The sequence below is a fragment of the Falco peregrinus genome, chromosome 12 (assembly GCF_023634155.1).
Source record: "Falco peregrinus isolate bFalPer1 chromosome 12, bFalPer1.pri, whole genome shotgun sequence".
NCBI lineage: Eukaryota > Metazoa > Chordata > Aves > Falconiformes > Falconidae > Falco > Falco peregrinus.
Window position 1 is genome coordinate 511578 of NC_073732.1, and position 26159 is coordinate 537736.

Below are 26159 nucleotides of genomic sequence, written 5' to 3' on the forward strand. Positions count from 1 at the left end.
TCCCCTTGCCCCACTGCCGCCAGCAGTGCCCTGCTTCGGGCCGCCGGCCCCAGGCCGCCCCGGCCGGGCTCCCCGCTCCAGCGGTGGAAGGCTACATCTCCTCCGCCTGATGGCAGCTATCCCCCCCATCCTCCGAAGAATCTGCAGGCGGAACGGCGAGGTCGAAAGCGGCTCGTAACGTCTCAGGCCCGCGGCACTAGCGAGGAGTGAGCGCCTGGCGCTCTGGCCGCTTCCCGCCTCCCCGCCAAGAACTACAGCTCCCGGCGGGCCGCGCAGGAGGCTGCGGCCGGGGCGCTGCCCCGCCCCCGGGCACATCACCTGCAGAGGTGATTGGCTGTGGCGCGCCGCCAGGGCTGCCTTCTGATTGGTGGCGGCGGCTGAGGAGGTTTCCGGAAGGGGGCGGTGGGAGGAGAAGCAATATGGCGGCGGAGAGCGGAGAGGGACCACAGGAGATGATGGAGGGTGAGAGCCCGGTGGGGGTCGGCACGGCCGCGGCCGCTGAGGGGGTCGGGACGGCTCGCCTCTTGGGCAATGCTACTCTGCGGGGTGGCTGCCAGCTGCGCGCAGTAGGGCTTGTGGGCCTTCCGCGGCCAGGCGGCCCCCAGATGCCCACCCCGAGGACGTCTGCCCGGGGAGCCGGGGCCTGGCTGCCGCCGGGCCGGGCCGCGCCGCCCGAGCCCTGGGGCGACGTGCGCGTTACCTGGGGTGTGGCGTGGTGCCTGCCCCCTCCCCGGGGGCTCCACGCGCGAGAGGTGGAAGAAGGGGGTTTCTGAACATGGTTGTGATGTAAAGCCAAAGGCACTGAGAAAGAAGCCCCCAGCATGGCGGTGCTTTTTCTCAGTCGCCCCGTGAAACGAAAGCAAATACTGGGCGGGGGGGGGGGGGGGGTGAGGAGGAGTGAGGCGCTTCAGGTCCCCAGGGTCAGGGTGGCAATCATGGCAATCATAGTTGTGGCTGGGTAAATAGTGAAGGGATCTTGCAGGTTGTGCTGGGAGACTGTTGCTTTTATCTGCAGGGATTTTTTTCTTTTTTATGCCTTCACTTCTTTGTGTCGTTGGTACTATTCTGCATTATACTGATATTTTTTTTTTCTAAAAGCTTTTAAAATGTAATAGTTCTAATTCCATCTCCGTAGTCTTTGGAATTGCACTTCATTGATCTAAGAAATTTCCTTTTTCCTCCAGTCTTCTTCCCAGATTGTTGGTTTTAGGAAGATGTGAGGGGAGGAAAAAGTGCATCCAAAATCAAAGTAGAAACAAGGGGTAAGAGGCCTTTTATTTAAGACTAAACCTTTCATTTAGCTAATTTAGGATTTCTACTAACTGCATAGTGGTTTATGTGAATCCTGGTTATTATATCTACTTGCTGCTTCTTCGCCCTACCTCATTGCTGAAAATCACCTAATTCTGCTATTATGTATCTTACACAGTTGATAAGCGGATTGAATCGGAGGAGTCGGGAGACGAAGAAGGGAAGAAGCAAGCAGTTCGCTTAGTAACGGACCTCAGTCAGCAGAGCCTGAGAGATGAGCAGAACGGCGAGAACTCCGCAGGTAGCTTGCCAACCTAAATGTTTGCATTGGGAAGTGTTGTCTTACTGGTGTGTACAGTAATGTATATGTATCAGCCCTTTGTGTTTCTTGTGGCTACGTGGTAGTTGTATCAATATTAGTTAACAATGTGAATCTGCCCTAGAGTAATCTTCTTTAAAAATGAATAAATGGTAGTGTTGTTATTGCTAAAATAAAGCTGCCGCCTTTTTATGGAACCACTGATATTAGACCTTTAGGCTTTTTCTTATTTATTTATCCATCTACATTTCTCTTTGAAATATTTAATGCAGAGTATCTTTATTCGTACTTTTTCAGCAGAAACATAGTAACTTTCTGTGGCAAGGTGCTGGAAATGTTCATTAGAAATAAACAAAAGCAGCTTTTCATCATTCTGCTTTAGCATATGTAGTTTTTCAGCTAAAGGGTTGGCAGATTCCTGTGGAAGGCGAAGACAACTATTTCTAGATAGACTGAAAAAAGCTCTCAATTTTATTTTTTTAATTTTAAAATTCTTAGATGCGTCAAAATTATATCTGTCTGAATCCTCTTGACTTTAAACTTTTGCTACTCTTTTTACTATTTGTATTAGAACATTGAGTAGAAGGGCTGACAGATTCTTTTAAGCCTGTGCATGTTTGGAAGGGTTTGCTTTTCAGTAGCTTGTATAGAATTTGTCAGAGCAAATCCATTTCTGAAGACCCAGTATGGCAGTATGATCTGGGCTTTTGTTGCCAGCTAACAACCTGAGATATAACAGCATCCTTCTGATAGAGATGTTCATGTGATGATTATTCGTCTGAAATGGAAGTGAAATACTGCAGCAAACTTTCTGCAGCAAATTTTAATCCTTTTTGACTGTGCATCTGCTGCAGATCCCTCCTAATCTTAGCCTGGCCCTTCAGAATTTGCAAAAGTGTCTTCCAAACTAGTAAATTAGAAGAATTTAAAATCTCATCTCTTAACTAAATGAACTCTATCTAGGTCTAGTTCATTGTTGATTGCAAAAAACCCCTATAAATTAATTTAAAAAAAAAATATGCTGTGGTGATGTCTGTAGAAGTATAAGAGAACACCTCGTAAACTACATCCTGAGCACTCTATGATTAATATAACCATGCAGGTCAGTCAGTCACAGTTTTCCTATGCATATGTGTAACATTAAATGTTCATTCAACTTATGTAATTTAGTTATGTGTTTAAGGTTATATTTTGTATGTTGTTCCCCTGGGAATTATAATATTAGAGAAAATGCCTTCACTGGAATAAAGGTACATCAATTGAAGCAAGAAATACATATTCAGATTTGGTTGATGGATTACACTGGATAATGTAATGACTGTATTGCTACTTCTTCCGTCCTGTTAGGATTCAGGAAACTCCTACTAGGGCAGAAACCAAGCGGAGGATTGATTTTTGGAACGTTTGAGTTTCCACAGCCAGCTTTGAGTTTCTCAGCTGAAAGGAAAATGGAGTTTTCCACATTCTTCATAGAAGATCATAAATAGAAAAAGCTCAAGCAGTTGAAATTTCAAATTCATCATTTAGCTAATTCTCTGAGGAATAGCGCCTCTGTTTAGAAAGCTTATAACTTAGCTATTTATAATATTTTTCATGCAAATGCAGTTTAAAAGTGTCGTTAGGCTTTTAGTTGCTTTAAATGCTTGTGGTACTGTGAACTTATGTAACGCAGTAACTACTGTTTCATATTGTGGAATTTGTGGTTCCTGAATGTTGTATTTTTTCCCTACATCTGCGAAGCTGTGTAGCTTGCAGGCATGGGTTACACAGAAATTCACTTAAGTAACTTCGCTGCCAGAGTAGTGTTTTTTTCCCCTTGAGAAACCTGCTGCTCTAAAAATTGTGGACTGAAGTGCTGTTTGCATACTTAATGTATGCAAGTAAAATTGCAGTTCTGTTTGTAAAGTGATTGTAGAAGGGTCAGGTAACGGTGTTTATGTACACTTGGTTAAAAAATAAAATGTTGGTTGACAATAGGACTGTAAATTTTCTAGAACTATTTTAGTTTCTCTTCTTTGAGAGAAAATGTACTTTAATGTTCTTGTACCAATACTTAACAGTGTTGTTGGTATACACCTCACTCAGGCTGCTATATGGACAGTGTTTTATACACAGTTACATAAACTTAATGAGAGTTGGCCTTATTACATAAATGCTAGTGCCTCTGTACAGTTCTAAATTGCTTCTGTTTCAGTGAATTCCATATACATATCCTATGTGATTTGGTTTTGCACCTTCAGACTTGAGCACTTCTTTCCCATGCTGACTCTACCAGGACCGGTCACTCGAAGCCGTATTGCAAAGATATGAGGGGTTACCCTTTGACAGATCCCAAAACAGAGTACTTAACACATCGCCAAAACCAAATGTGTATGAATGGTCTGTAATGGGTGCTGTGATTAAATGCATCATTTTATAGAGAAACCTGCTAGCCAAACAAAGTTGAAGAATTTTTTGTTGAAGAGTGTTTTCTTTACTGAGTGCATGACTGGCTTTACTTGTTGCTGGACAACTTTAAAGTCTCAAAAGGAGAAGTTCCTTCACTATAAGCACTAAGTTACTGCAAGTACAGCTTGGGGGTTTGGAGGTTTTATGCGATATCTCAAATAACTGTTGTTCCAAACCTGGGCTGTGTTCCTGTCGGCTGTAAATTCAGCTAGGGTGCTTGTTTGGCTTGGAGCGCTTTGTACTGGCAGCCTTTGCACCCTAGAAATAGGTCCAAGGAGGTACAGCCTTGGTAGCAGCAGAGTAGGGTATTCTTCTCCCCTACTGAAGTGCATAGCTTCTTATCTGGAAGAAAAATAAGACAATTCAAGCATTGCCCACTGCTAAAATGCTGACAGGCATATGTATGTGTGTTCCGGTGGCATTTCTGTACCGCCATTCAGTGTCACCAAGCCTACCAGCTCATTTTGCATCCCCAAAATGTAATTTATGCTCCCTGCTACTTTATGCTATAAAAAAATATTAAAAGATGAGGGACAGAGGATTACTTCTCAGTCTTGACTTCCGTAAGTCAGTTCAGTTAGTGCTCTTTCCTGTTTGAATGCCCAGGCAAGAGCAGTAGCCCACATACAGCAAGGTAAATGGTGGTGTGTGGAGTTTTTGAAACCTTGGAGTTTGGCAATATGAAAAATGGTAATGCTTGTGTTGTTCATCCTGGCAATACTACTTACAATGCCAAGCATGAGTAGGAGAAATACTCGTTAAGTATAGGGGGCATTTGGCATTTACAAGGATGTTGTAACCGTGCTGGGCTATAAAAATAGCTATTACTTCTCAGTTAATGGAATGAGCTTGCATACAGTAATGCAGGAGTTAATGCAAAGCCTTTGGGACTTGACTGTAATTAAAGTTCCTTGGTTTTTTGGTAGTACAGAAGCTACACAGATGAAGTAGAAAAGGTTTGCATGTTGTATGTCTTTTTGCAAAGTCAAATTAGACTTTCTTTTGAAATTGATGCAACCAGCCCACAGTCTTCAACAAATGGGAGCTGGGTTTGAATTATTCAGCATGAATTTATCCAGTAAACTTCACTCCCTCTTGTGCTGTGATAGAAGCACAGCAAATGTTGGGCAGTCTTCCAGAGCCATGAAGGCATTTCCCAGGAAAATGTACGCAGTGTGATAAACAACATTTTCTAGCATATTAGTGAGTTCATTCAAACAAAAGAAGGGAGGTCCACGCAAAAGGGTACACGACTGACATAAACTGGCAGAATTTATGGAAGAAATGCCGAAGGGTGGGGTTACTGAGATTGCTTGGCCATTCCTGGCACTATTTCTAGACAGTTTAGATTCCTTCTTGGTAGTGTTGTATTAGGTTCAGAGGAGCACAGACACTCTGAATGGTGCATCTTTGGAGGGAAGATGGCCCTAAGTCTTAAAAAAAAAAAAAAAAAAGGAATCCTGCCCAGATCAGTCCTAAGCTAGTGTTACTCAGCAGCCACAGAGGCAGGCTGGGGAAGATGCTGTTCTTTCCATCTTTTGCATCTAAATGTGAAATTCTGTCATTAAAAAAACTTTTTTTCACAACTGCCTGTCACAATGAAAGCCAAATAGGTGAGGTATATTTTTAATGCAGTCGAATATCTGTGTATCTCATGTGCTGCTGCTTCCAAGCAGCATTTGCCCTCTTTGTAGCAAAAGTTTATAATGTATTTGCTTCTCCTGCAGGGGAAGCAGAGACACCAGTGGACATGGAGACAATTAGCCTGGACCCAGAAGCCGAGGTAAAGGCAGATTTTTGTCATTACGGGCTTTATACAGCAGGAAGAAAAGGTAGGCAAAGGCAAGTATTGAGACCTGATTAAAAGACTGAATTCTTCTGAAGGTGCTGGCTACCATGGTTTTCCTCAGAATTGATTGAGAGCCTTTAGAAGTGTTTTATTCATGATCCGTAGCTGAAACATTGTTAGTAATTTAGAATTTTAAATTAAACATGGAGGCACTGAAAGTAGGGCTATGCTGCAAGCATTATTGACACGCTACAAGCTTTTGTGAGAATATATTTAATGAACAGGTTGCTCCTGTTGGACCCATGATTTGTAATAGGCACAGCTACTTAACCAGCCTTGGTGGCGTCATCAGCCTGTTAGCTGGAGAGTTTTTGAGCTTGGGTGAAGTGCTGTCTTTCTCTTTGACCTGCAAAATTGGAACATCTGGGGCTAGACAGCACAGATGTGAAGTGTATCGGCTGATTGCCAGTGCAAAGTTAACGTTCACAGAACCACCAGATTATTTGAATTATCAGTGGTTCCTGTTCATCTGAGGCCTGGAACTGGAAATAGCAAGGTGTGTTCCAGGTAAGCCCCAGAAAAGTGAGTGAGAGAATTTTATGCAACACTTCATTTGAGCTTAGCAACAGAATTTGTCTTAGAAAATTCAGAATTTACTGCAAAAGATTTCTGATTTTGGCAAAACAATGCTCAGACTCAGGAAAGGGCTGTTGCCTTTTGGCACACACTGTATTTGCAGTTAGTTAACAAGCTTAGGCCACGTGCTTCACCTGTGGTGGTAAAATCATGTGCCAAACCCAATTTTCAGAAGCTCTTTGAAGGAAAGTTTTAATGAGCTACACATTTTGTAACAGTAATTTTCCTTAGAACACAGTACCAGGTTGGTCTTTGAAGAGTGTTTTGAAACAATTGCTGAGTCCCTCCATTTGTCTTTCAGGATGTTGACTTGAATCATTTCCGAATTGGGAAGATTGAAGGATTTGAGGTGCTCAAGAAAGTGAAGGTAACAGTTCTAAGGAATAGAGAATGCCTCTTGGATGGAGATTTTGCATATCTAACCTGTAAGAGGAAAGATACATGAGTCCCTTTTTGGCTGAGATACAAATGAGTTCACTTCATGTTTAATGGAAGCAGGTAGTGTTTACACATTTGTCAAGTAGTAATAAATCCTGGGGTTTTGCAAGCTGGTTTTGGAAGTGGATGAGTGACAACTCATCAGGGCTCATTCTAAGAGATACATTCTGACTTGTGCAGCAGGCTTAATGTAGAATAACGTAAGTCGGAAAGGACCTCTGGAGGTCTCTAGTAAACTCCTGCTCAAAGCAGGTCCAGCTAAAGCATGTTGCTTTAGACCTTCTCCAGTCAAGCTCTTGAGTATTTCCAAGAATTACATAGCTTCTTTGAGTTGCTGTCTGACCATGTTTGTGGTAAAAAGATTTCCTTATGTAGAGTTGAAATAAAAGATTCTATTAAAAAAAATACCCCAATCCACAAACAAACAAAACCCCATAAAACTCACTGGTGGGGGGGGAAAGCCCAACATTATTGTCAGTATGCCAGAAGGCATTGCATGCTCTCATTCGTATCTATTTTCCTGTTTGTTTTCAAACTTTTCCCCAACCGTTAGACTCTATGCCTCCGTCAGAATTTGATTAAGTGCATTGAGAACCTGGAGCAATTGCACACCTTGCGGGAACTAGATCTCTATGACAATCAAATTCGGAAGATCGAGAACTTGGAGTCCCTGGTGGAACTTGAGTGAGTCCAGGGGAATCACCAGGCTTAGGTTGAGGGTGGTTTACCACTCACTGAGTTTATCACACTGTACTTATTACTGTATTTATCACCTAGGCCTTTCTTATGATTCGTTTGGGTGCTCTGTGAGAGGGTAGTGTCAGTTCTCCATTGATATTTAACCTGTGCAGTAAACTAGTTTCATTATCCCAAAGCTCACCAGGGGCAGTCAGCTGGAAATGGTACATGTGCTGTATAAGGCAGCGAGAATGATAGCTGCAGATTCTGTGCAGGTGTGGAAGCGCTCAGGCACCCCTTGCTCTTGGCAGTGAGAGCTCCGTATAAGCGATTTTTATTCCTGCAAAAAATGCCAAGAGATTTCAGGTGACATTAGGACTTTTTTTGGAGGGTGTTAGGAAAGGAGTAGTGCTCTTCCCAGTTTCTGGCACTTGTCTGATCACTCTGGAGGTATGTTACAGAACTCTTCCCACTGGGGCCAGGAGGACTGACCTGCTTCCCACAGTCGTCCTTATGGGAGGCCTTGACATTGTCCTGTCAGAGGTAGATCTTGTAGGCTTGTATCTTTCCCAAAGAACATGCAATATTGAAGATTGGCTTCCTCTCACAGTGGCAGTTCTATGACTGGGCAAAATGATGGCTATCTTCTGCCTGTGACAGTTGTTATTTTTTTACTGCCTCGCTCCCCTGGCCCAGACACACTATAAAGGTATTTTGGAAGTTATATTTGTTGTAATTTCTGATCAAAAAAACCCCACTTGTGACTAGCTTCAAGGCCTAGCAAAGTGCTTGATCTGCAGATAGTGAAGTCCACTAATTTACAAGTGCCTGTTCCAGAATCATCCATGCCTGATGGACTGAAGAGACCTTTGTTTTGCTTTACCTCAGGATCCTGGACATCTCCTTTAATGTTCTGCGACACATTGAGGGACTAGATCGGCTTACTCAACTTAAAAAACTATTCCTTGTCAACAACAAAATCAGCAAAATTGAGAATCTGAGCAACTTGCAGATGCTACAGATGTTAGAGTTGGGATCCAATCGAATTCGGGTAGGTTTGATGTACAGAATGTTAGCTGGAGAATTTTAAGCTCTTTGGCTTGTGATTAGCCTTCTCTGACAGTGCACTTTGTTGACATTTACCTTCAATGTTATTCTAAAAAGAACTGTTCCAGTTATTTAATGTGTAATTGCTTATTGCTGTGCATGCTGGATCCTTTAATTAATGTATGCATGTGGTGCCTGGCTACTGAATTACTATTTATGCATTTCTCTCTTTAATGAACTCATGCATCCCCTGTGTGCTGCCTTTTGCAGATGACTCTTTGCTCCTGCTAGAGAGCCAAGCCTATCAAATCCAGCAATTAGTTTTCTCTTACCTTCCTAGAGGCTGGCATTGTGTTGATAGAATTAAGTTTGCATTCAGCAGGTTTTAGTTTGATTTGTATGTGTAATGGATAGCCTGCTACAACAATCAGTCTCACTCAGAAAAATTTTTTTCTTGAGGCTGTGCTCTGAAATGCCTCAAAAACCTGGTAGTGTACTGCAGATTACTTTTTCTTTATTGTGCAGTTTGTGACTTTTTCTATTTAGGTGATAAATCTGCCACTTAAAGGGAAGCAATTCTGAGTAGCGCCTCCTACCGTTAAAGTACGCTTTTCTGCATTTTGCCCAGTTTAAGAGAACTGGTGAAACAGATGACACAAAAGACCTGCAGCATAAAAAGTAAACTACTAATTTTTTTAGAAGCTTTTTAAATTATGTGTACTTTAGAAAATACTTGTAATGGGTGAGTGCATTTCAATCTAAAAATTGTCGAAGCTGTCGCTCCCCATTTACAGTCTCTGAAAAATTACTTGTTATGCTGAAAGAGCAAATTAGAAAAATAGCTGTCTGTATTTCAAGCCTTGTGGAAGCACACTGCTTTTTCTAGAAAAGAAGGAAACTTCAGTTATTGTAAACCTTTTAAGGCAGAAATGTGTGCTGCTTTTATGAACTGGAAAAACTTTATTTTGCTCCTAAAGCTAAACTAGACTGAATTTTTTTTCCATCCAGAGGATTTTTTACTTTGGAAACAAAATTACGTAGGAGGAATAAATCTAAAGTGTGAGAACGTCAGCCAGATCAGATGAGTGATTAGGAATCTTATGAGTTTGCATATGTCGGGGCAACAGGAGTTAGAGATGCACTTTGCTTTTTTCAGAAACATAACAGGCTAAGCACACTGATCCTTACCTTTCAAAAGCTGGGTGAAGCAAAACTACTGTATTCCATATCTAAGCATCGTTACCTTCAGGGGAAAAAAAAAAAAAAAGCAGCTAGATTTCCGAGTTGGTGCATACTGGTGGTACGTTGCCACCAATGTTGTCAAGCCAAAGAATATATTTTAAACAGTTGGGTTAGATTTACTTTATGTATGTTTTCTTGTTGAGCCTGAGCTTGTTAACAAAACAAAATAACCAAAAATCCTGAAGTTATCAGTGTATGGGTAACACAAGCTTTTAAAATTATTTTTAGCATTTTTTCTGTTTATTTGTTAATTCTGTTCTGGCTTCTTCAAACAGCACTGCTCTAAGCTTCTAATTGCTTTATTTGAGTGAGTAACCTGTGCCTAGGCTAGGCATGAAGAAATACATCTCATGTTATTTGGGGGCATCTAGACTCTTTTAGTAGTTCTCTGTTGGTAGGGTGACCTGGCCATGTGCTTTACAGGTGGGCATATCCTTAATTCTTTAGGGTAGAAGCCTATGGGCAGCGTTCTTGGCCCTGAGATGCCTGATACACTCCACTCATATGTATTAAAGCTTCTGCAGTAATGCTGTCTTAGTCATTTTGTTGCAGACTCTAACCTTTCAGAGTGCACTTGCCCTGAAGTCCATCATGACTTACTAAGCATTTATAGTTCTGTTCCTCTCATCTGAATAATGGGGAAGCAGAACTTCATGCTTGAGCTGATACATTTCATGCTTTTTTTTCCAAAGTTGGACTGAGGTTACTATAAGGCAAGCACTTTTTTATTTGTTCCTTAGGTTTTTTTCCCCTCATGTCCATCTGTTTGATACTCTTAACTTAAATGTGGCTTTTTTTATAGCTTTAAGCAGTCTTTTTTTTTTTTTTTTTCTTTTTTTTTTTTTCCCCTGACTGTTTCTTCTCAGTATCCTCAGAGTCACAAGTATTTCCTCCTCAGGGCTGGGAGAGCTACCAATGAGCAGCAAATCTATCATTTTCTTGCAAGGTCAAAACAGGGGTAAGTCCACAGGCTGGAAGGAGGGTGAATCCAGATCTGATAAACACCTTATGCTGAATCTATTGGCAATTGTGGGATAGAGTAATGTGTGTGTTTTGTGTCCATCTTCCTTGTCCTTCCTTTATACGTGCACAGGTAAACGTGTGTGCACACACACTGAGTAATGTCATCAGTGCTAGGACTCCGTGGCCTGTCTCACCAGTACTATTAGTCTCTGAAACTCTGCCAGGCAAGAAGGGTGTGGAAAAGCAGAGGTGTCACAAGCTCTGTGTGTATTAAGATGCACAGTTATGTGTGTATCTATATCCATATTACTGCTCTTCTGTGAGCTGAAGTCTATTTTTAAAATTCTTTTAACAGCACTTTTTTTTAATTAAGAGGCTTTCCCCTGAAAAAAAAATGGTTTTCTTTCCTTCTGAAAAGCCCAATACTCTTTTCCCCTTTTGTTCTCCTTTCTGGTGTCCCTTCTCCTCATGCCTCACAGAGATCCTAATTTTCTCCCACTGAAGGGTGACCTTAGGACTTAAACTGGTATAGTGTAGTATATGTTCTGCCAGTAGGATGTAAATTTAAGATAGTAGCATGTATATTTGAAACATGTATATCACTTAAATTGGTGTGTGTATGTTCTGACAGTAGCATGAATGTGTAGCTGGTAGTTAAATATACTATCACATACACCCATGAGACAGTTAGCCGTGCTTATGATAGAAGCTGTTGTGCAGAGAATCTGAAGACCTTGCCTCTGACTGTATTATGCAGTCACTGATGGTCAGGACTAAATTTGCAAATTGTATTTTCTTCTCCCAGGCTTTCTTTCTGTTCACTAGTGACAGATTGCTCTTGCTTCACAAAAGGGTATTTCCTGCCCCTCGTGGCCCAGGGAACGTTACTTGCGGTGCTTTTTGAGCCTTTTCATTCTCTGCTTTTGCTGCCCAGACAGTGGAGGCAACAGCTGGGACAAAGCAGTATGACCCTTGCTGAAAATCAGTGAATAGTAGTGCCACAAGCCAGCTGTCACACGGACTGAGGTTCACTGTCACTGCACAAAGTCCTGCACTTTCTCTGCTCTAGGGTCATGAGGGAGGCCCTGCCTTGTGTGCGCTTTGTGCTGTGGAACTGGCAGGCTTTTGTTTCTCAGGAGTGCAGCTCCCTGGGCCAAGGCTATGAAATGCCAACCACATGTACAGGCTGGAGTTCCAAATCACAGTAATAACACTGTCTCCTTTGGTCTTTTTCCAGGCAATTGAAAACATAGATGCCTTGGCTAATCTTGACAGTCTGTTCCTTGGAAAGAATAAAATCACCAAGCTCCAGAACTTGGATGCGCTGACAAACTTGACTGTGCTCAGTATACAGGTATTGATTCTACTTGTACTGTAACATTTTGAACAGCCTTGGTTACATGAACAGTCTTGTAATTTATGATAAGCTTTTCTGAATCAGCAGGTCTGGTGTTTGAGTTGAACTCTTGTACTGGAAGAAAGTGTAATAACTTTGTGTTACTTTTCTCATCCTTTCATATTAAATGAGACTGACAGTGATAAAATGATAATACAAATGTGTGATTTTTATGGAAGAACAGGAAAAGAATGTTATCTCCCATTTCCTTCGTCAAATACTGTTTGCTAATATATTGCAATAACACCAAATGAATTATGCCAGGGAAGTCATAATGGCAGTGGGCTCAACGTCACTGCCTTCTTCCTGAGGAGGGAAGAACTGTAAACAAGCCTGTGCTAAATGAAATCTGTCCTTAATGACCTTATGGAAATGTTCTGCCTTTTTGAAAGGTGAAGTAAAACATACTCAACTCATTCCTTTCGTTGAGTCTTCTCATCCCTGTGACAGTGCTAGTATGTCGTAGTACCTCTTGCAGCCGTTGGCTGGAAGGGTGAACTTGCTATGTGTTGTAGTATCTCTGTGCATCATTATGCTACAGGACATAAAGAATTACATACATCAGAGTGTATCGGGATTGAAGTGTTATAACTTCCCTTTTGAACATACCGTTAAAAAGACCTACAAAATGAATGCTATTAATGTGTGGGCCTGTTGTTTCTGAAGACACCAAACGTAAAACTTTCAGGCTACAACTTTTGATGGGAAGGTCAGTCCATTTCTTCTAAACTTAGTTTTAGGCTCTCGTGGAACTTCCTTGTGCATCAGTGGTACAGAGATTAAATGAGCTGAGCTTGTGAGATCAATGGAGACCCAAGCAGACTGGTTCCTCTTCCCATCCATACTTCAGAGAAATGCTTTTTTTCCACTGACTCACTTGTGTTTTGGCTTGTTTAGTGTGGACTTAAATTGCTCTTACACTTTCAGAATAACCGTCTGACCAAGATTGAGGGGCTGCAGAGCTTGGTGAATTTGCGTGAGTTGTACCTTAGCCACAATGGCATCGAAGTCATCGAGGGACTGGAGAACAATGTGAGCAGGCTTTTGCAAACTGTGTGACAGAACTGTGGCAGTAAACCGCTCCTGTTAGCGGCTGTGCTTTTCTGGAAGTTTTTGTTCTTTAGCTTCCCCAGCTACATATGAGGTCCTGAATCTCTTGAAAAGACCACAAAGATCTTAAGTGTTTCTTAGGCTAAAGCATCTTGCATGAGTGAAGCTTCTCCAGATCTTCTGGAGCAGAACTGTTCATGACCTGGGAAAGGGGAAGCACAAGATGTGGTTAATACAGCATCCTTGGGTGATCAGCAATGGAAAGACTGATGGCGGCAGCTGGCTGCCTCTGCTGCAGCCTTTTGGGCAGCAGTTTGTAGATAATCGTGAGTTCTTTTCAATAGGACAACTGGACGTGGGAGAATAAGAGAAACAAGCTGTGTCATGTGGCTTGCCTGTGTCAGTATGCATTTCTAGATTACTGGTTAGGATTGATTTCACAGAAGCTTGTAGCGTTTTCACTCTCACCCAGCAGTAGATGGCATTGTTAGAGAGCAGAGACAATCTGGAACTTAGTTGGCTGTGTGCAAGGCAGAAAAAAACCCCCTTTCTCTAAAATTGTTGAGTTTCCTGCTGCAAAAAGTTTCTTCCAACTCTGCTGCTAAAGAAGATGCTTGTGATCTGATTTCTAATGGATTTCTCTTCTTAATGTACTGTGAGCAAAGCTGCTGTTCAGGACTCCTTGGCTGGCAGTTGCCATCTGGCCAGTAACTGCTTTCATTTTCGTCACATGGCTGCTGGGAGATCAGTAACCCAGCTTAATTTAAAAGTCTTCCTTGCTATATTTAGACAGTGAGAGTTCTTGTGCTGCCTGTAAGCAGCTGGCAATAATGTGTCTTTGCTTCTGACAGTTTCAAACTCTAGACCTGAAAAAAGTGGGACAGAGAAGATGAAAAGAAATCCGGTCTAATGTTTTTGTGTTTGCTTGTCTAGAACAAACTCACAATGCTGGATATTGCATCCAACAGAATCAAGAAGATTGAAAATATCGGTCATCTAACGGAGCTGCAGGAATTCTGGGTAAGTGCAGGATGGAGCTGTTCCCTGAGATGTCCGTACAATGGTGAAAGAAACCCTTCTGATGGGGAGCAGTGTGGGGGGCCGTGGGTGGGTGTACGTGTATGTCGTAGAGTATCTCTTCTACTGGTGACCAACTTGAAGATCTTGACAGCCTACATGGATAGAGTATATGATGGTTTCCCTTAAGGAAAGAGTTGAGCTTAAAAAATTCTTTGCAGGGCTTTGCTTGGAGGTAATGAGCCTGTCTCCGTCTAGGAAAGAGGCCCTGCCTTCGTGTGTGGTGGCTATGAAACAGCCTGACTGTGTCCTATTTTTGCAGATCTCCTCTTTCTCTAAGTGAGCGTAACGATGTAACGGGGGAAGCTGATATTGTCTCCCCACTGCACAACACCTGCTCAGAGCAGAGTAAATACATTCACGTCATCATAAATATGAAGAAAATGAAACCATCAAAATGGTTTACTTCCATTCCTGTGAGGGAGATAACTGTTCAGGGTTGCTTGGGTTTCTTTCTGGCACCCTAAACAGTTAAGCCCTTTGTCATTCATAAGTCTTGTCAGGAAATAAGCAGAGACACCCCTCCTAAAACATCAGTACCCTGCCACGTTTGGGAGCTGTTTACAAATCTGCTCATTTGGGGGAAGAAGCAGCAGATGTTCTTGAGCTGGTGTGTGCTTTAGCTCTTGTAGAGTTTCTGCATGTCAAGGCTGAGAATAAGAGTTGTGTTGCTTCATGTCGGTCACTTGGAGTTCTGTTATTTGAACTCTGGGGCAGAGGCTGAGATAAAAGTAGTGAAAGGCAACGGCAAATGATGCTAAGCTAGAGCCTGTATTTGAGGCTGTTTGGACAATTTTCCTCATCTTGCAGTGTGACTTAGACAGCTAGTGCTGATCTGGCCGTGCCTGTTCCATAAGGGTGTCTTTAAATAGCAGGAGCAGAGAAGCCCATTTAACGTGACATCTTTTGGGGGGTAAGAATGAGACAGTGCAATGTGGCTGGCATGGGACCTTTTGTGATCCTTTGCAATTTCCTCCAGTCGTCCTCTTTACTGTTGCTCTGCTTATGGAAGGCGGCATTGCACAGCTGGTTTCGCTTGTTTTACAGAAAGTAAAGGGAAGATCCTAACCTCATTGGACTTAAATGTGCTACTGTTTTTGCAAACTAAAAGAGTCCTTTCTCAAGGCAGAGCATTGGCCAAGATCCATTAGCAGAACGCAGAAAATGCCCTCCTAGCTCTTTTTGCGCTGTGTTGAGAAAAAAAAAAAAAAAAGTTATGTGCTTTTTGATGAGAGCAAGGCAGAATTTTCTTTGAGAAAAAGTGTTGCATCTACTAATCTATATTTTTTTCACTGACTGTGGAGATGAAGTCACATGACAAAGTCCTTTGACACCTTAAGGAAGCAGAATTTCAAATCCTGTATACCATGGAAATCTAACTTTCCCAGTACCACCTCCCCTGTGGAGGGACTGGGACTTCTTAGGGTCAAGTGACTTTGCTGAAGCAGTGTTGTGATGAGCTGTAGCAGAATGAAAAGGCTAGCAGGTGTTCTTCAGAATCTTAGTCCAGGGTCTTAACTACAAAGCAGTCTTCAGCTGGAACACTGGTCCCAATGATGAAGCAGTTTTCTTTGACTGAACTAGCTGGAAGGAGGCAGCAGGAAAAAATAGAGCCACTTACCTGCCACACGGCAAACAGGGTGCACAGTTTTCAGTTTACTGTGGGTGCCTGATGTGAGGAAGAACAGTTGTTGAGGCGGGGCAGAGAAAACCTGTTGTGGGAAGTGAAGATGGATTAGCAAGGCCTGGAGTGTGAGACAGGAAAGCACATTCTGAGGCTCCAGGGGGAGAAGGATCATATAGCCAGGGTTGTCTTACATGCGCGTGAAGCATTGCTGTCCCTGGGTAGGAGTAATCCTCCTGAGCAGTATCGGCGTGGCTAGGTTCCTGCTAACCAGGCTTGGCTTGGAAGTATCTGTTTGTGTGAGCGTGCCTGTATGTGCTCTGCAGATGAACGATAATCTTGTCGAGAGCTGGAGTGACCTGGATGAGCTGAAAGGAGCGAAAAACTTGGAAACCGTATATCTGGAACGCAACCCCTTGCAGAAGGATCCCCAGTACCGGCGCAAAATAATGCTGGCCCTCCCCACTGTCCGGCAGATTGATGCCACGTTTGTTCGATTCTGAACCTCCTGCTGCCCTCCCTCTCTCCCGCTCCTTGAAGAAATGTCCCAGCTGGGTTTTTTATCCACTTACCACTCCCCAGGTCTTCAGTACACTGACACTCGCAGGGCAAATAGTCAATAAAAAGCACTGAATACCAGATCTTGTGTACAATGCACTCATTGTTTTTGAAATGTTGTTGTTGTTATTATTATTAAATCTTAACACAAGAGACTTCCTTGTGCTTGCATCTGTTATTTATGGGCAAGGTTTTCCCAGAAAGTGTTAGCAACAGGCTGAAGCCACTTGGAGGCATTTGCTGACTTTTATTGACTCTCGGACACACCTTTAAGTTAGTAATGTCCTTGCAAACATTGCTGCTGAATCCAGGCTTAACAGTAGTCTGTTAAAATGTGAAAGGACAGTGACAGTGTTTCTGTGGGAAGAATCCAACAAAGATGCCCATCCAGGTTATCACGTGTAGGTCAGTGCTAAATACCTGCTTGTGCAACCCCTGGCAGGGGAAGGGGGGGGGCGGCAGGAAGGTTAGCTTTTCCATAGCAAGTGTTTAGTTGACTTTTTTTAAACACAGCAACAGGCTCATTAGAGGAATGAGGACAAATACCTCGAGGTACGAAAGCAGTGTGGGGATGTATGTACCTGGGTAAGCTAATGGCCTTCATGGAGCCACTGGTGGTTGGGCTTCCGTGTGTAAATGTGGTGCTGCAGACCGAGGTGGGAGCTAGAAAAGGGGTTAAAAGGGGTAAGGTCTGAGGGGCTGTGGGCTCCAGCTGAAGAGGTGAGGGGTCTAGTTTATGCTTACAGTTCTGTATGGGTAGGTTGTAGCTTCCTTTGCCTCCTGATTTCCCAGGATTTGTCAGACTAAAGTACCTCCTTCCTGGGCTGAAGCTGAGGCCACTTCGGGAGCAGGGGAGTGCTGGCTGGATATGCCTGAGCTCCTCCGTGGTCATAATAATATCACTGCCCGAGGTGAAGCTGAAAGGCTCAGTGGATGTTCTGATTTTTATGTGAAAATGTTGGGCCGACTCTAGAGGGAGCCGTTGATTTAGGATGACTTCGAACGTGTCCATGTTCATCTGACAAATGCCATTGAGGTTCCCTTGGTAGAAGCTCCCTATAAAGCCCACCTGCGTGCGGGGCCGCGTGCGTGGACTGCGGTTTGGCAGCGTGATCCGGAGGGGGGGGAGGCTCTGCCCTCTGTAAGGGGCCTGGAAGGGCTTTGCACTGGTGGGGGAGGAGACGGCGAACTGCTGTGGTGTAGTGAAAGCTGCTGCTTGTTCCCCTGCTCTACGTATGTCTCATTGGATATTTGATCTCTGCGGAGTGATAGCCGTGTCTTCCACGGGGGGGCTGTTTGCGGTGGGACTCCTCAGGCACTCTTGTGAATCCAGCCTCTTGCGGTATTGAGGAATTGGTCAGGACTCTTCTGCGGCCAATGCATTCAGCATTGTCTTAGCATAGTTGTTTGCTTGTTATGTATGTATAACACTAAATTAATACAACTGCTATTAATACATTAAATGCATTAATGCAACTGGTCAGCAAGGTCAGGTTCTGGTGGCGCTTTGTTACAGACGGTGTTTGCCCTCAGGAAACAATGTGAATCGTGTCCTGCTTCCCCTAAACACCGTGATGCAGCGTTGCTGTCCCTCTGTACTCGTGGTTGACCCAGGCGATTGAAGGTCGCACCTGCAGCAGCTGGAAAACCTCCCTGGGAGCATCAGCCCTCTGCCGCCGTGCTGGTCTGACAGCCGTGCCATCAGCCCGGGCACAGAGGGGCTGCCCTGGCCACACCGGTGTGGCTGGTGTTGTGTCCGCTGGCAGGGAGAAGAGTTAAGAGGGCGTGTCGCCAGCAGACAGGGGGAGATTTCTATGCATGCCAGCCTTTAGGAATTTTCTGTTCAGTGAACCTGTGAGGTAGCTGGGAGACATTTCCGACGTGGTCCATAGCGCTTGCAGAGGAACGTGGTAATGAAACATATATTTTAATTATGAAAGCTGCTCAAGGCATGTGCAAGTTTCAACTTCTCAGGCAAAAAAATGCAAATTCTGGTTGTTTTTTAAGGTAGCAGATCCCTTCCCTCTGTCAGGGATTGGACCGGAGCCAATAGTGACAGGGCCTTGGTGTTAGCAGACATGCTGGTCATGTCAACCTCAAAGGTTTCACTGGGCCACGGCCCATGGGAGCTGTGTTCTGTGTTGCTGCCCTGTCAAATGATAGAGACCTAAAACAAGAAAAAAATGGGAGGGGTGTTTGAAAATTTGCTTTTGGTGGTATTTTGATTCATTCTGATCTGACGTGGATTTGAACCTTTGAAAGAGTGGGGTGAATCCCTTCTTCAGCAAGAGACTGGTAGTGTTAAGCAGGACAGCGTGGCCCTGTGAAAGCTTCTGGAGGTTCCCTTCGTGGTCTGCGTTCCTCTTGCTCACCTGGCGTGGTTCTGCCACACATGGTGATGCCACAGGAGCTGCTGGAAGGGGTGGGGTGATGCCAGGCTTGGCTGGGAGGAGCTGCACCCCTGCCGTGCCCCTAAACCAGGGTGATTCCCCTCATCCTGCCACAGGGTTGTGTGCCTGGTGGGATGAGTTGCCCTGAGTCCCCCCAGGGCTCCATGAGCTCTCCCAGGGGAGAGGAGCATCCCAGCCGCCAAGGGGCCATCAACTGCTGCGTGCCCACCCTGTTCCCTGGGCTGCTGGCTGCCAGCGCGAAGCTCGGCCGGCAGCGCTTGGAGGGCCAAACAGAGTTGGGGTTTCCCTCTTCCCTCCCCAAAGCTGCAGAAACCAGCAGAAACGTTTCCCTTGCAAGTGAAGTGAGCAGGTGAGCATGGCGCTTAAAGCTTCCCTGGCTCTCGTGCCTCGGCCAGGCACCAGACCCTCTGGGGTGCAGGGGGGACCCACTGCCCCGTGCTGCCTCTCTGTGGTTTGTTCCGCGTGTGGCCCTGAGCTCCGCTGAACCCTGTCTGGTCAGGGCCACTCAGGTGTCCATCTGCAGCTGAAACAAAGGCAGGGCCTCCCCCAGGCTGCTCTGAGGAAGGTGCTCGCGTGCAAACCTGTTTTCCATCCCTCTTCCTCCTCCCCGCCCAGGCTATACCCGTCCGACACAAGCCGGCTGTTCCCCAGGGCAGGTTGGGTCGGGTCCCCAAGGCTGGTGGGTTGGAGCAGTGGGGTGGCGCTTCCCACTCTCTGCCCAGCCCGGGAGAAGCAGGTGGTGGATGTGCGGTCTGCCCCAATTCCCCAGCACATTTCTGGTTTCCCAGGCCCCCAGCACCTCCTCCCAGCAGGACTAACTTTGCCTTTGTTGCAATCCCAGGTGCCATTTCATCTTGTCATGCGGGTCTCTTGCTGGCTGCCTCATGTGGTTCATCAGATCCCTGGTGGGATTCACAGCATGGGCACAGGGCCACCTCCTCAGGAAGGACTTGGCCTTCTCAAGGAGCTCAGATGGGCATATTTTGAGTGGTGCAACATTCAGAAGCTCAAGCTCTTCATGGCACCTTTACACCTCTTCATGGTCCAAGCACATTTAGCTCCTTGGCCTTGGCCCCTGATGCTCTGGGACTTCCTCTCCCACCCATCTTCCCACCCCTCCCTCCCTAGTGAAGGATCCCAGCGGCCCCTTCCACCTTCCCTCTCCACCTGCCCCATGGTTCAGGGACACTGAGGACTTGGCATTCATCACAGCAGCTGTGCAAAGCCCCTGTTGCCCTGCCTGGTCTCCCGCCAGTCCCTCAGCCCCACTCTGCCCACAGGTGGGACAGCTCTTTGATCACCTTCTTCAGCTTCTTCATGTCCCTGTGGGCAGTGCTGCTCTGGAAGTGGAGCAATACGTCTCTGACTCACCACTGGGACTGCTCCAAGTCTGAGGACATCGAGGTGGGATTTGGCTCTCTGCAGCACCTCCCCAAACAGCATGGACCAAAGCTACCAGGTGCCCCTGACACCTTTTCCCCTCTTCCCCAGGAGTGGCCGCAGTCCCAGTTCATGGCCATGGCTCCTGTGACAATATAAAACCTGGAATGGGGGCAGAGGAGCTGTATTTCCCCAAATGCAGCTGGCTCCACCAGATTACGGCTGTTCAATGGTCATCGTAACGATGGCGAGATTGTGGGAGCTGGAGCAGCATCTGCCCAGCGTCTGTCCTGGGGCAGCAGGACATGGTGGGATGGGATCAGTGTGGGGTAAGAGAGCATGGGTTAAGCTGAGGATGAAGACGGGTACCCCTGGCCTCTGGTGGCACCGGTGGCTCTCTGCCAGCTCAGCCTGCAACCTGCTGCACCCAGGCTCGGTAGCCTGCCCTGGCGTTTTCCTGGCACTTGTAGTGCCCTGGGTTAAGGGTGGAGTTTTCCTGCCCGGCACCAGCTGCTCATACCCCACATGCTGTGTTTGCAGATTGCCACGGTGGTGACGTTCATGGTCTCTGTTATCTTCTGCCAGGCAGTGGTCATTGTCCTCCTCTCCGGCTCAGGGTACTTTCAGTTTGTGGCTTTGGTAAGAGGTGGCTGGAGGTCCTCCGGGACCTGCTTTGCTTGCTGGGCCTGCTCACCACCCTCCATCCTCTGTGCTCAGTAACAGGGTGGAGATCCACCTGGATGCCCACCAGTTCATCTGTGATTACTGGTGGCCTGTGGCCAAGTGGGTGCAGGGCATCAGTATCTGGTTCTCCATCCTGGAGACCATCACGCACCTGGCCATCACCAGCAACACGCTGGGACGGCAGGCAGGTAGTCAGAGGGCTGCAAGCAGAGTAGGGGAATTAGGGGAGAAAAATGTGTTTGGCCAATGTAGGACACTGGGTGAGGAGGGGAGCTGCGTGCCTGGGATGGGCCCACCAGAGCTCTGCCACGGGAGGTGGGAAGCCATCACCCCTCCCAGCGTGTGTGGCCCTGCTTGGGTTTAATGGAGGCGTGAGGGCAGGACACAATGCCATCAGCAGGAAGCTGCTGTCTAAGACCAAGTGGCGCACGTGTCCGGTTTCTCAGACTGAGGGCATGAGAGGCGGAAAGCCACCTCAGGAGCACAGGACACGGAGCAGGTCCAGCCAGCGGGGATGAGGCATCCCCTGCCTGCAGGATCTGCTGCAGCACATCTCCCTGCTCCCAGGCCTTCCTCATCTCCTTCATCTCTGATTTCCTGCCCCACGTGTACTACAAGTACACCCATGACAGCAGCCTGCGTGGCTGTGTGAACTTCACCTTGGCACATGTGCCATGGGACTTTGTCCTGCAGAGCAACACCATGTGCAGGTGGGAGCCCCCTTCTGCCTCATCTGGCTCCTCTCCTTGCTTGCTTAGGCTTGTGTTTGCTTTTTTCTGCCACAGCAACTGTTTTCAGCACAGCAGCATTTAGCCACGTCCAGGATGCCCACCTGCCCTTGGGGTCCTCACTCGTCCCAGGGCTGAGCACCTGCTGAATGTGCCTGTGTGCAGGGTAGCATGGGGAGGGGGGGGGGGGGGGGGGGGGGGGGGGCTGCTGACCCGGCCTGACCCAGGGCTGGAGCAAAAGCTCGCGGCGCTGGAGGAAGGCACTTCTGCAAAGGAGAAAGCCCCCCTGGGCCAGGCTGCCTGCAGCGCCCTGGTCCCGGCTGAGGCTGGTCAAGGTCTGGTTTTGCTGCGTTCCAGCATGCTGGGCTGGCAGCTGTGACCGGAGCTCCCACCGCTGTGACACCCACCCCGGGGCAGGCAGAGGCAGCAACAGCTGCATTTGCTCCCCCAGATACAGTGTTTAGGGACTGGGATGACAACTTGACCTTGATTTATTGGCAGCTGCTGGCCATACGCTTGGGTTTCATCGTCATGTTCATGTCCGAGGTACCCACTGCCCACCCCCGCAGGGCGGCCCAGGACACAGCGCTGGGGTGGGGGGGCGAGGACCTGCCACCTCGGCCAAGCTGCACGTTCCCGCTCACTTCCAGCATGTGGCTTTCTCTACTGGACGTGTGGTTGCACGGCTGGTACCTGACATTCCTGAGTGCATGGAGGTCAAGGTGAAGCATGAACAGCACCTGGCCAAGGACACCATGGCTTGACAACAACGTGGGCTGCAGCAGCTCCTCAGCTGCCTCCTTTGATGCCTTTTTTGCTTTAAACTTGTGCAGAGGCACAGGTGAGCCAGCAGGCCGTCCTGTAAGGAGATGCAACAGCTTGCACTAGTGCAAACACTGGCTCCCTTTTCCTGTGGTTCAGGTCCTTTTGGAGAGATGGGAGACAAGCAGCAAAGCCAGCGTCACAGATCTGGTAGCAGGCAGAGACTGGGAAACTGAGCAGTTTGCCGGCAGCTGAGCACCACACGCGCCCTGCGGCCCATGGCGCGGTGACCGGCCCCTCCTCGGGCCAGCCTGGAGCCACGGGCCAGCAGGCGAGCCGTGCCAGCTGGGCTGGCACACGGGCTGGGGGGGCGGCTCTTGCTAAAGGCAGGGAAGGACGCAGCGGGTGCCGGGTGTTTGTTCGCAAGGGAACCCCAGCGCTGCACAGGCGCCCTGGCGGGCAGCGCATTAGAGGCCGAGCGTCCCTGAGCTGTGCCCAGCGGCTGCAGGGCAGTGCCCCCAAGCGCAGCCGCAGCCCTGCTCGCCTCTTGGGGCAAGCAAAGGTACAGCCGCACCCGCCCGCGCTGGATGGAACCACAGCTGGAGCTCCGGCAGGGAGGGAGGGGAAGAGCTACGGTGACCCGCCAGTGTGGCAGCCCCTGAGCCAAGCTTTGCCTGCTGGAGAGCAGCAGCTTGGCCCCAGCTGGTGGGCACCAGGCACAGAGAGCAGGCGAGAGGCCCTGGTTGTGGAGGAGGTGAGCAAGAGGAACCACAGCTGGTGCCTCCCGCTCCTCCCCTACGGGCAGCATCCCCAGCACCACCTCCCTGGGTTAAGCAGGTCGCTGCCTCCCCACAAGGAGGGCACAGCTGTCCCACTGCCCAGCGCTGCTCTCACCTCCGCCCTCGGCCCAGCCACATGCTGCACAAGTCCCGCCTGAGCAAGTGCGCTGCCGCAGCAGAGCACACAAGCTGCAACTCCTCAGACTTTACTAAACCCAGTTGAGCAAGGGCTGCCTTGGATATCAACACACCAGTATAAATAATATTCATGACGCTCCAAGCTGTTTCAGGTTTTATTTTAGAATTTATAAAATTCCAGTGTCATCCATACTCATGAGCCTTTTTACATGTTTGCATATAGTCTCCAAATTCCAAAGTTAAGGCCAAGGGATCATTGCTATGGAAACGTACAATATGGAAGACGTCAAAGAGAGGAAATGGACACATGCCACAGTCTGCTGCGGAAGGAGGGCGGTGGCGCGACAGTACTAGGTACAATCACTTCATGACCTTCTTTAGAGTGGAGGGTTGGGCTGTGGGGCACGAGCCCAGACGGTGGTGCCCCGAATGTAACTCAAGCCTAGCTGTGCAACTGGCGAGGGCACGGGGGGCAGGGGGGCATAAAGAGGAAGAGGGGGCGATAGGCTTGGTGACGTAGGACAGACCTAAGCTACAGGGGTAATAACCATTTTCTGACAGATGCGGATGAGAGGGTGTCACCCTAGTTCTGTCTGACCCACCCTGCCCCCCACCCTGGAGGCAAGGCCACCCTGTCCTCTGAGGGCAGCCAGGTGCCCTGCAACGGGTCGTGGTCAGCTTCACTCGTTTCTCAGACTAAAGGAGAGCACTGCGAGGTTTTGGTTCGGCATAGCAGCCTCTTCCAAGAAGAGCTGGCATGGGAAGGAGAAGCGCTGGCACACCAGGCCTGCCAGACAGCGGGAAAGGCAAGAATGCTGGGCTCAGCTTGCCAGAGTTTGGGGCCTTCGCTGCGTAAGCAGCCCTAGAGAAGAGAGGCCAGGGACTCCTGCTGGCCCAAGAGCTGAAGCAGCAGAGACTGAGGAACGGCTCACACTGCAGCCTCTGCAGGACTGAGGCAGGGGAAGAAGGGAACAGACCCTACGCTCCCTGACTCCCTCCAATAAGATGTGGTTTTCCTCTTACTGGCTGGAGGAGCCCGGACGCAGCCCCCTTCGAGGAAGCCGCGGCACGACCTAGGTGCAAGCAGCCCACAGTACAGAGCACAGATCACCCTCTACCGCCCATACGATGGAGGCCTCGGGGAGGGCTCAATGCACCACGCTGCCAGCCCCTGCAGCACCCTCAGAGCAGAACCCTGGCTCACCGCCTCTGCAGCCAAGGGCTGTGGCAAGGCTGCGCCTACGGCCTTGGGGCCCAGCCCCGTTCTAGCTCAGCACGCAGTCCTACAGTCCCGACTCACAGCCTGCCTCACTCACTGCGCTCGGCTTCCCTCCGGCGGAGCTCCCACGGCCACTTGGAAACAAAAGGCTCCTCTTGCTTCTCCTGCACGCTTCTGCTCTGGATGCCAGGGCAAGAGCTGGAACAGCTGCTTGCCCACTCACGCCGAGAGGCCACCATCGTACTGACTTTTGAGGTAGAAAGAAGGCAACAGTAACAGGTGTCCCTACCGCTCATGCCTAGGTGCCGCAGTGCTAGCAGAGGACTACAGCTTCTCCTGGGCCATGCAGCAACCTTGGCCAACCCAAATCTGTCCCATCCAGTAAATACTGTCATGTGCTGGCTTGCCTGCCTGCTCACGCTGTTGGCTGTTGGGAAGGGTGAAGGGAGGGAACGTGGGGAACTAGGAGTGGGGTCTGTCATCACGCACTGGAAGACTCGTCAAGTGTGCAGGCTGGGACTGTGCTTGGAGGGGCGCAAGGGTGCACTCACTACACGCTGCACTCAAAGGTGTTTTACCTGACCAGGGTAGCCATATGTTTTTCTGGTCCCTTCCATCTCTGCTGCCTCTACAGTCTATTGAAGGTTTTGTTCCTTGAAAGCAAGTTTCTGACCTTTTAGATTATTTTAAGCTCTCCCCACAGTCAGATATCAGCATTAAATGAATATTTGGCAGTTAAAAGGAAAAAAGTTGATTGCACTCTACAAAGGTAAGGTAAGGCCTGGGATAAACACAAAGGAAAGAGGGCAAACGTTTTGGCTTTAGAAAGTCAAGGAAATTTATTTCCTGAGGTCATGAGACAGGAAGTAGATTCCTAGCCACAGTAAAGGAGGTCTCCTAATGAAGGCGAGAATGCCTAGTAAGACATGCTCAAGAGAGCAGATTGCTCTGCTAGCGCTTGGGAAGCTGCAAATCTTAGCCACTTTGAGTCAATTATGAAGTTTCTAACAAAACCACACACATTTAGTGTTTGAATCTGAGTGGAAGTCTTGTTCCAAAGGAGGAAAGAATATCCATCAAGAGATGAGGGTGAGTCCTAGCCATGGTGATAGCTGAGGGGAGCAGGATGGGGTCTAGCACTCCAGACACCATTAGGAGACCTCTTGGGGCAATTGACTTGTGCTCCAGCCGCTGGGTCAGATTTCAGACAGGAAGTATTTGTGGCAGGTTAGTGTCAGGTCAGCAGGCTGGAGGAGTTTCTGCTTCCAGGTCATTATCGTTTGGGTCCCCAGGGAAGAGTCTTGGGGGCCACTTGAGCCCCAAAGCTGGGGAAGTCTTCAGAACTGCTCATATCAGGGGCCTAGAGCAAACAAAAAGGGAACAAGTTAAGCTCCCGCCCTGCTGCAAACCTGCACGGTGCACCCCTGAGCTAAGCAGCATTCCTGATGTCCAGTGAGCAGTGACAATGGGTGAGGGCCAAAAAGGATCGTTACGTCTTTAGGACTGCCCAGAGCGGACAGTCAGGCCACCTAGAGGTGACAT

General features: G+C 47.7%; 2 protein-coding genes across 7 annotated transcripts in view; one reads left to right on the plus strand and one right to left on the minus strand.

Annotated features, from left to right (window-relative positions):
* Positions 1 to 184: 184 nt before the first annotated feature.
* Positions 185 to 16671, plus strand: PPP1R7 (protein phosphatase 1 regulatory subunit 7). Of its 4 annotated transcripts, none has more exons than XM_013298677.3 (11): positions 185 to 326; positions 1185 to 1262; positions 1430 to 1552; positions 5746 to 5801; positions 6745 to 6810; positions 7435 to 7565; positions 8448 to 8610; positions 12049 to 12165; positions 13135 to 13239; positions 14191 to 14277; positions 16285 to 16671. In XM_013298677.3, the coding sequence occupies exons 4-11, from the start codon at positions 5769 to 5771 to the stop codon at positions 16459 to 16461; spliced, it is 879 nt and encodes a 292-aa protein (XP_013154131.1). In that variant the 5' UTR covers positions 185 to 326; positions 1185 to 1262; positions 1430 to 1552; positions 5746 to 5768; the 3' UTR covers positions 16462 to 16671. The 4 variants fall into 4 exon arrangements, with proteins under 4 accessions (XP_013154131.1, XP_013154130.1, XP_055672814.1 ...); XM_055816839.1 differs by lacking the exon at positions 185 to 326 and adding an exon at positions 333 to 462; XM_013298676.3 differs by lacking the exons at positions 185 to 326; positions 1185 to 1262 and adding an exon at positions 328 to 462.
* Positions 16672 to 23540: 6869 nt separating this feature from the next.
* The window catches only part of HDLBP (high density lipoprotein binding protein), a 40147-nt gene continuing 37528 nt past the window's right edge, over positions 23541 to 26159 (minus strand). For all 3 annotated transcript variants that reach the window (XM_055816733.1, XM_055816731.1, XM_055816732.1), the window contains exon 28: positions 23541 to 25977. In XM_055816733.1, the coding sequence (XP_055672708.1) occupies positions 25891 to 25977 (87 nt within the window). In that variant the 3' untranslated portion in view covers positions 23541 to 25890. The remainder of the gene's footprint in view (positions 25978 to 26159) is intronic.

Excerpts from the sequence above, each read along its gene's own strand:
- PPP1R7 (XM_013298676.3), top strand. The coding sequence starts at position 420 with ATGGCGGCGGAGAGCGGAGAGGGACCACAGGAGATGATGGAGG. Across the intron at positions 6,811-7,434 it reads AGGTGCTCAAGAAAGTGAAG|ACTCTATGCCTCCGTCAGAA; the intron begins GTAACAGTTCTA and ends CCCAACCGTTAG. Across the intron at positions 8,611-12,048 it reads TGGGATCCAATCGAATTCGG|GCAATTGAAAACATAGATGC; the intron begins GTAGGTTTGATG and ends GTCTTTTTCCAG.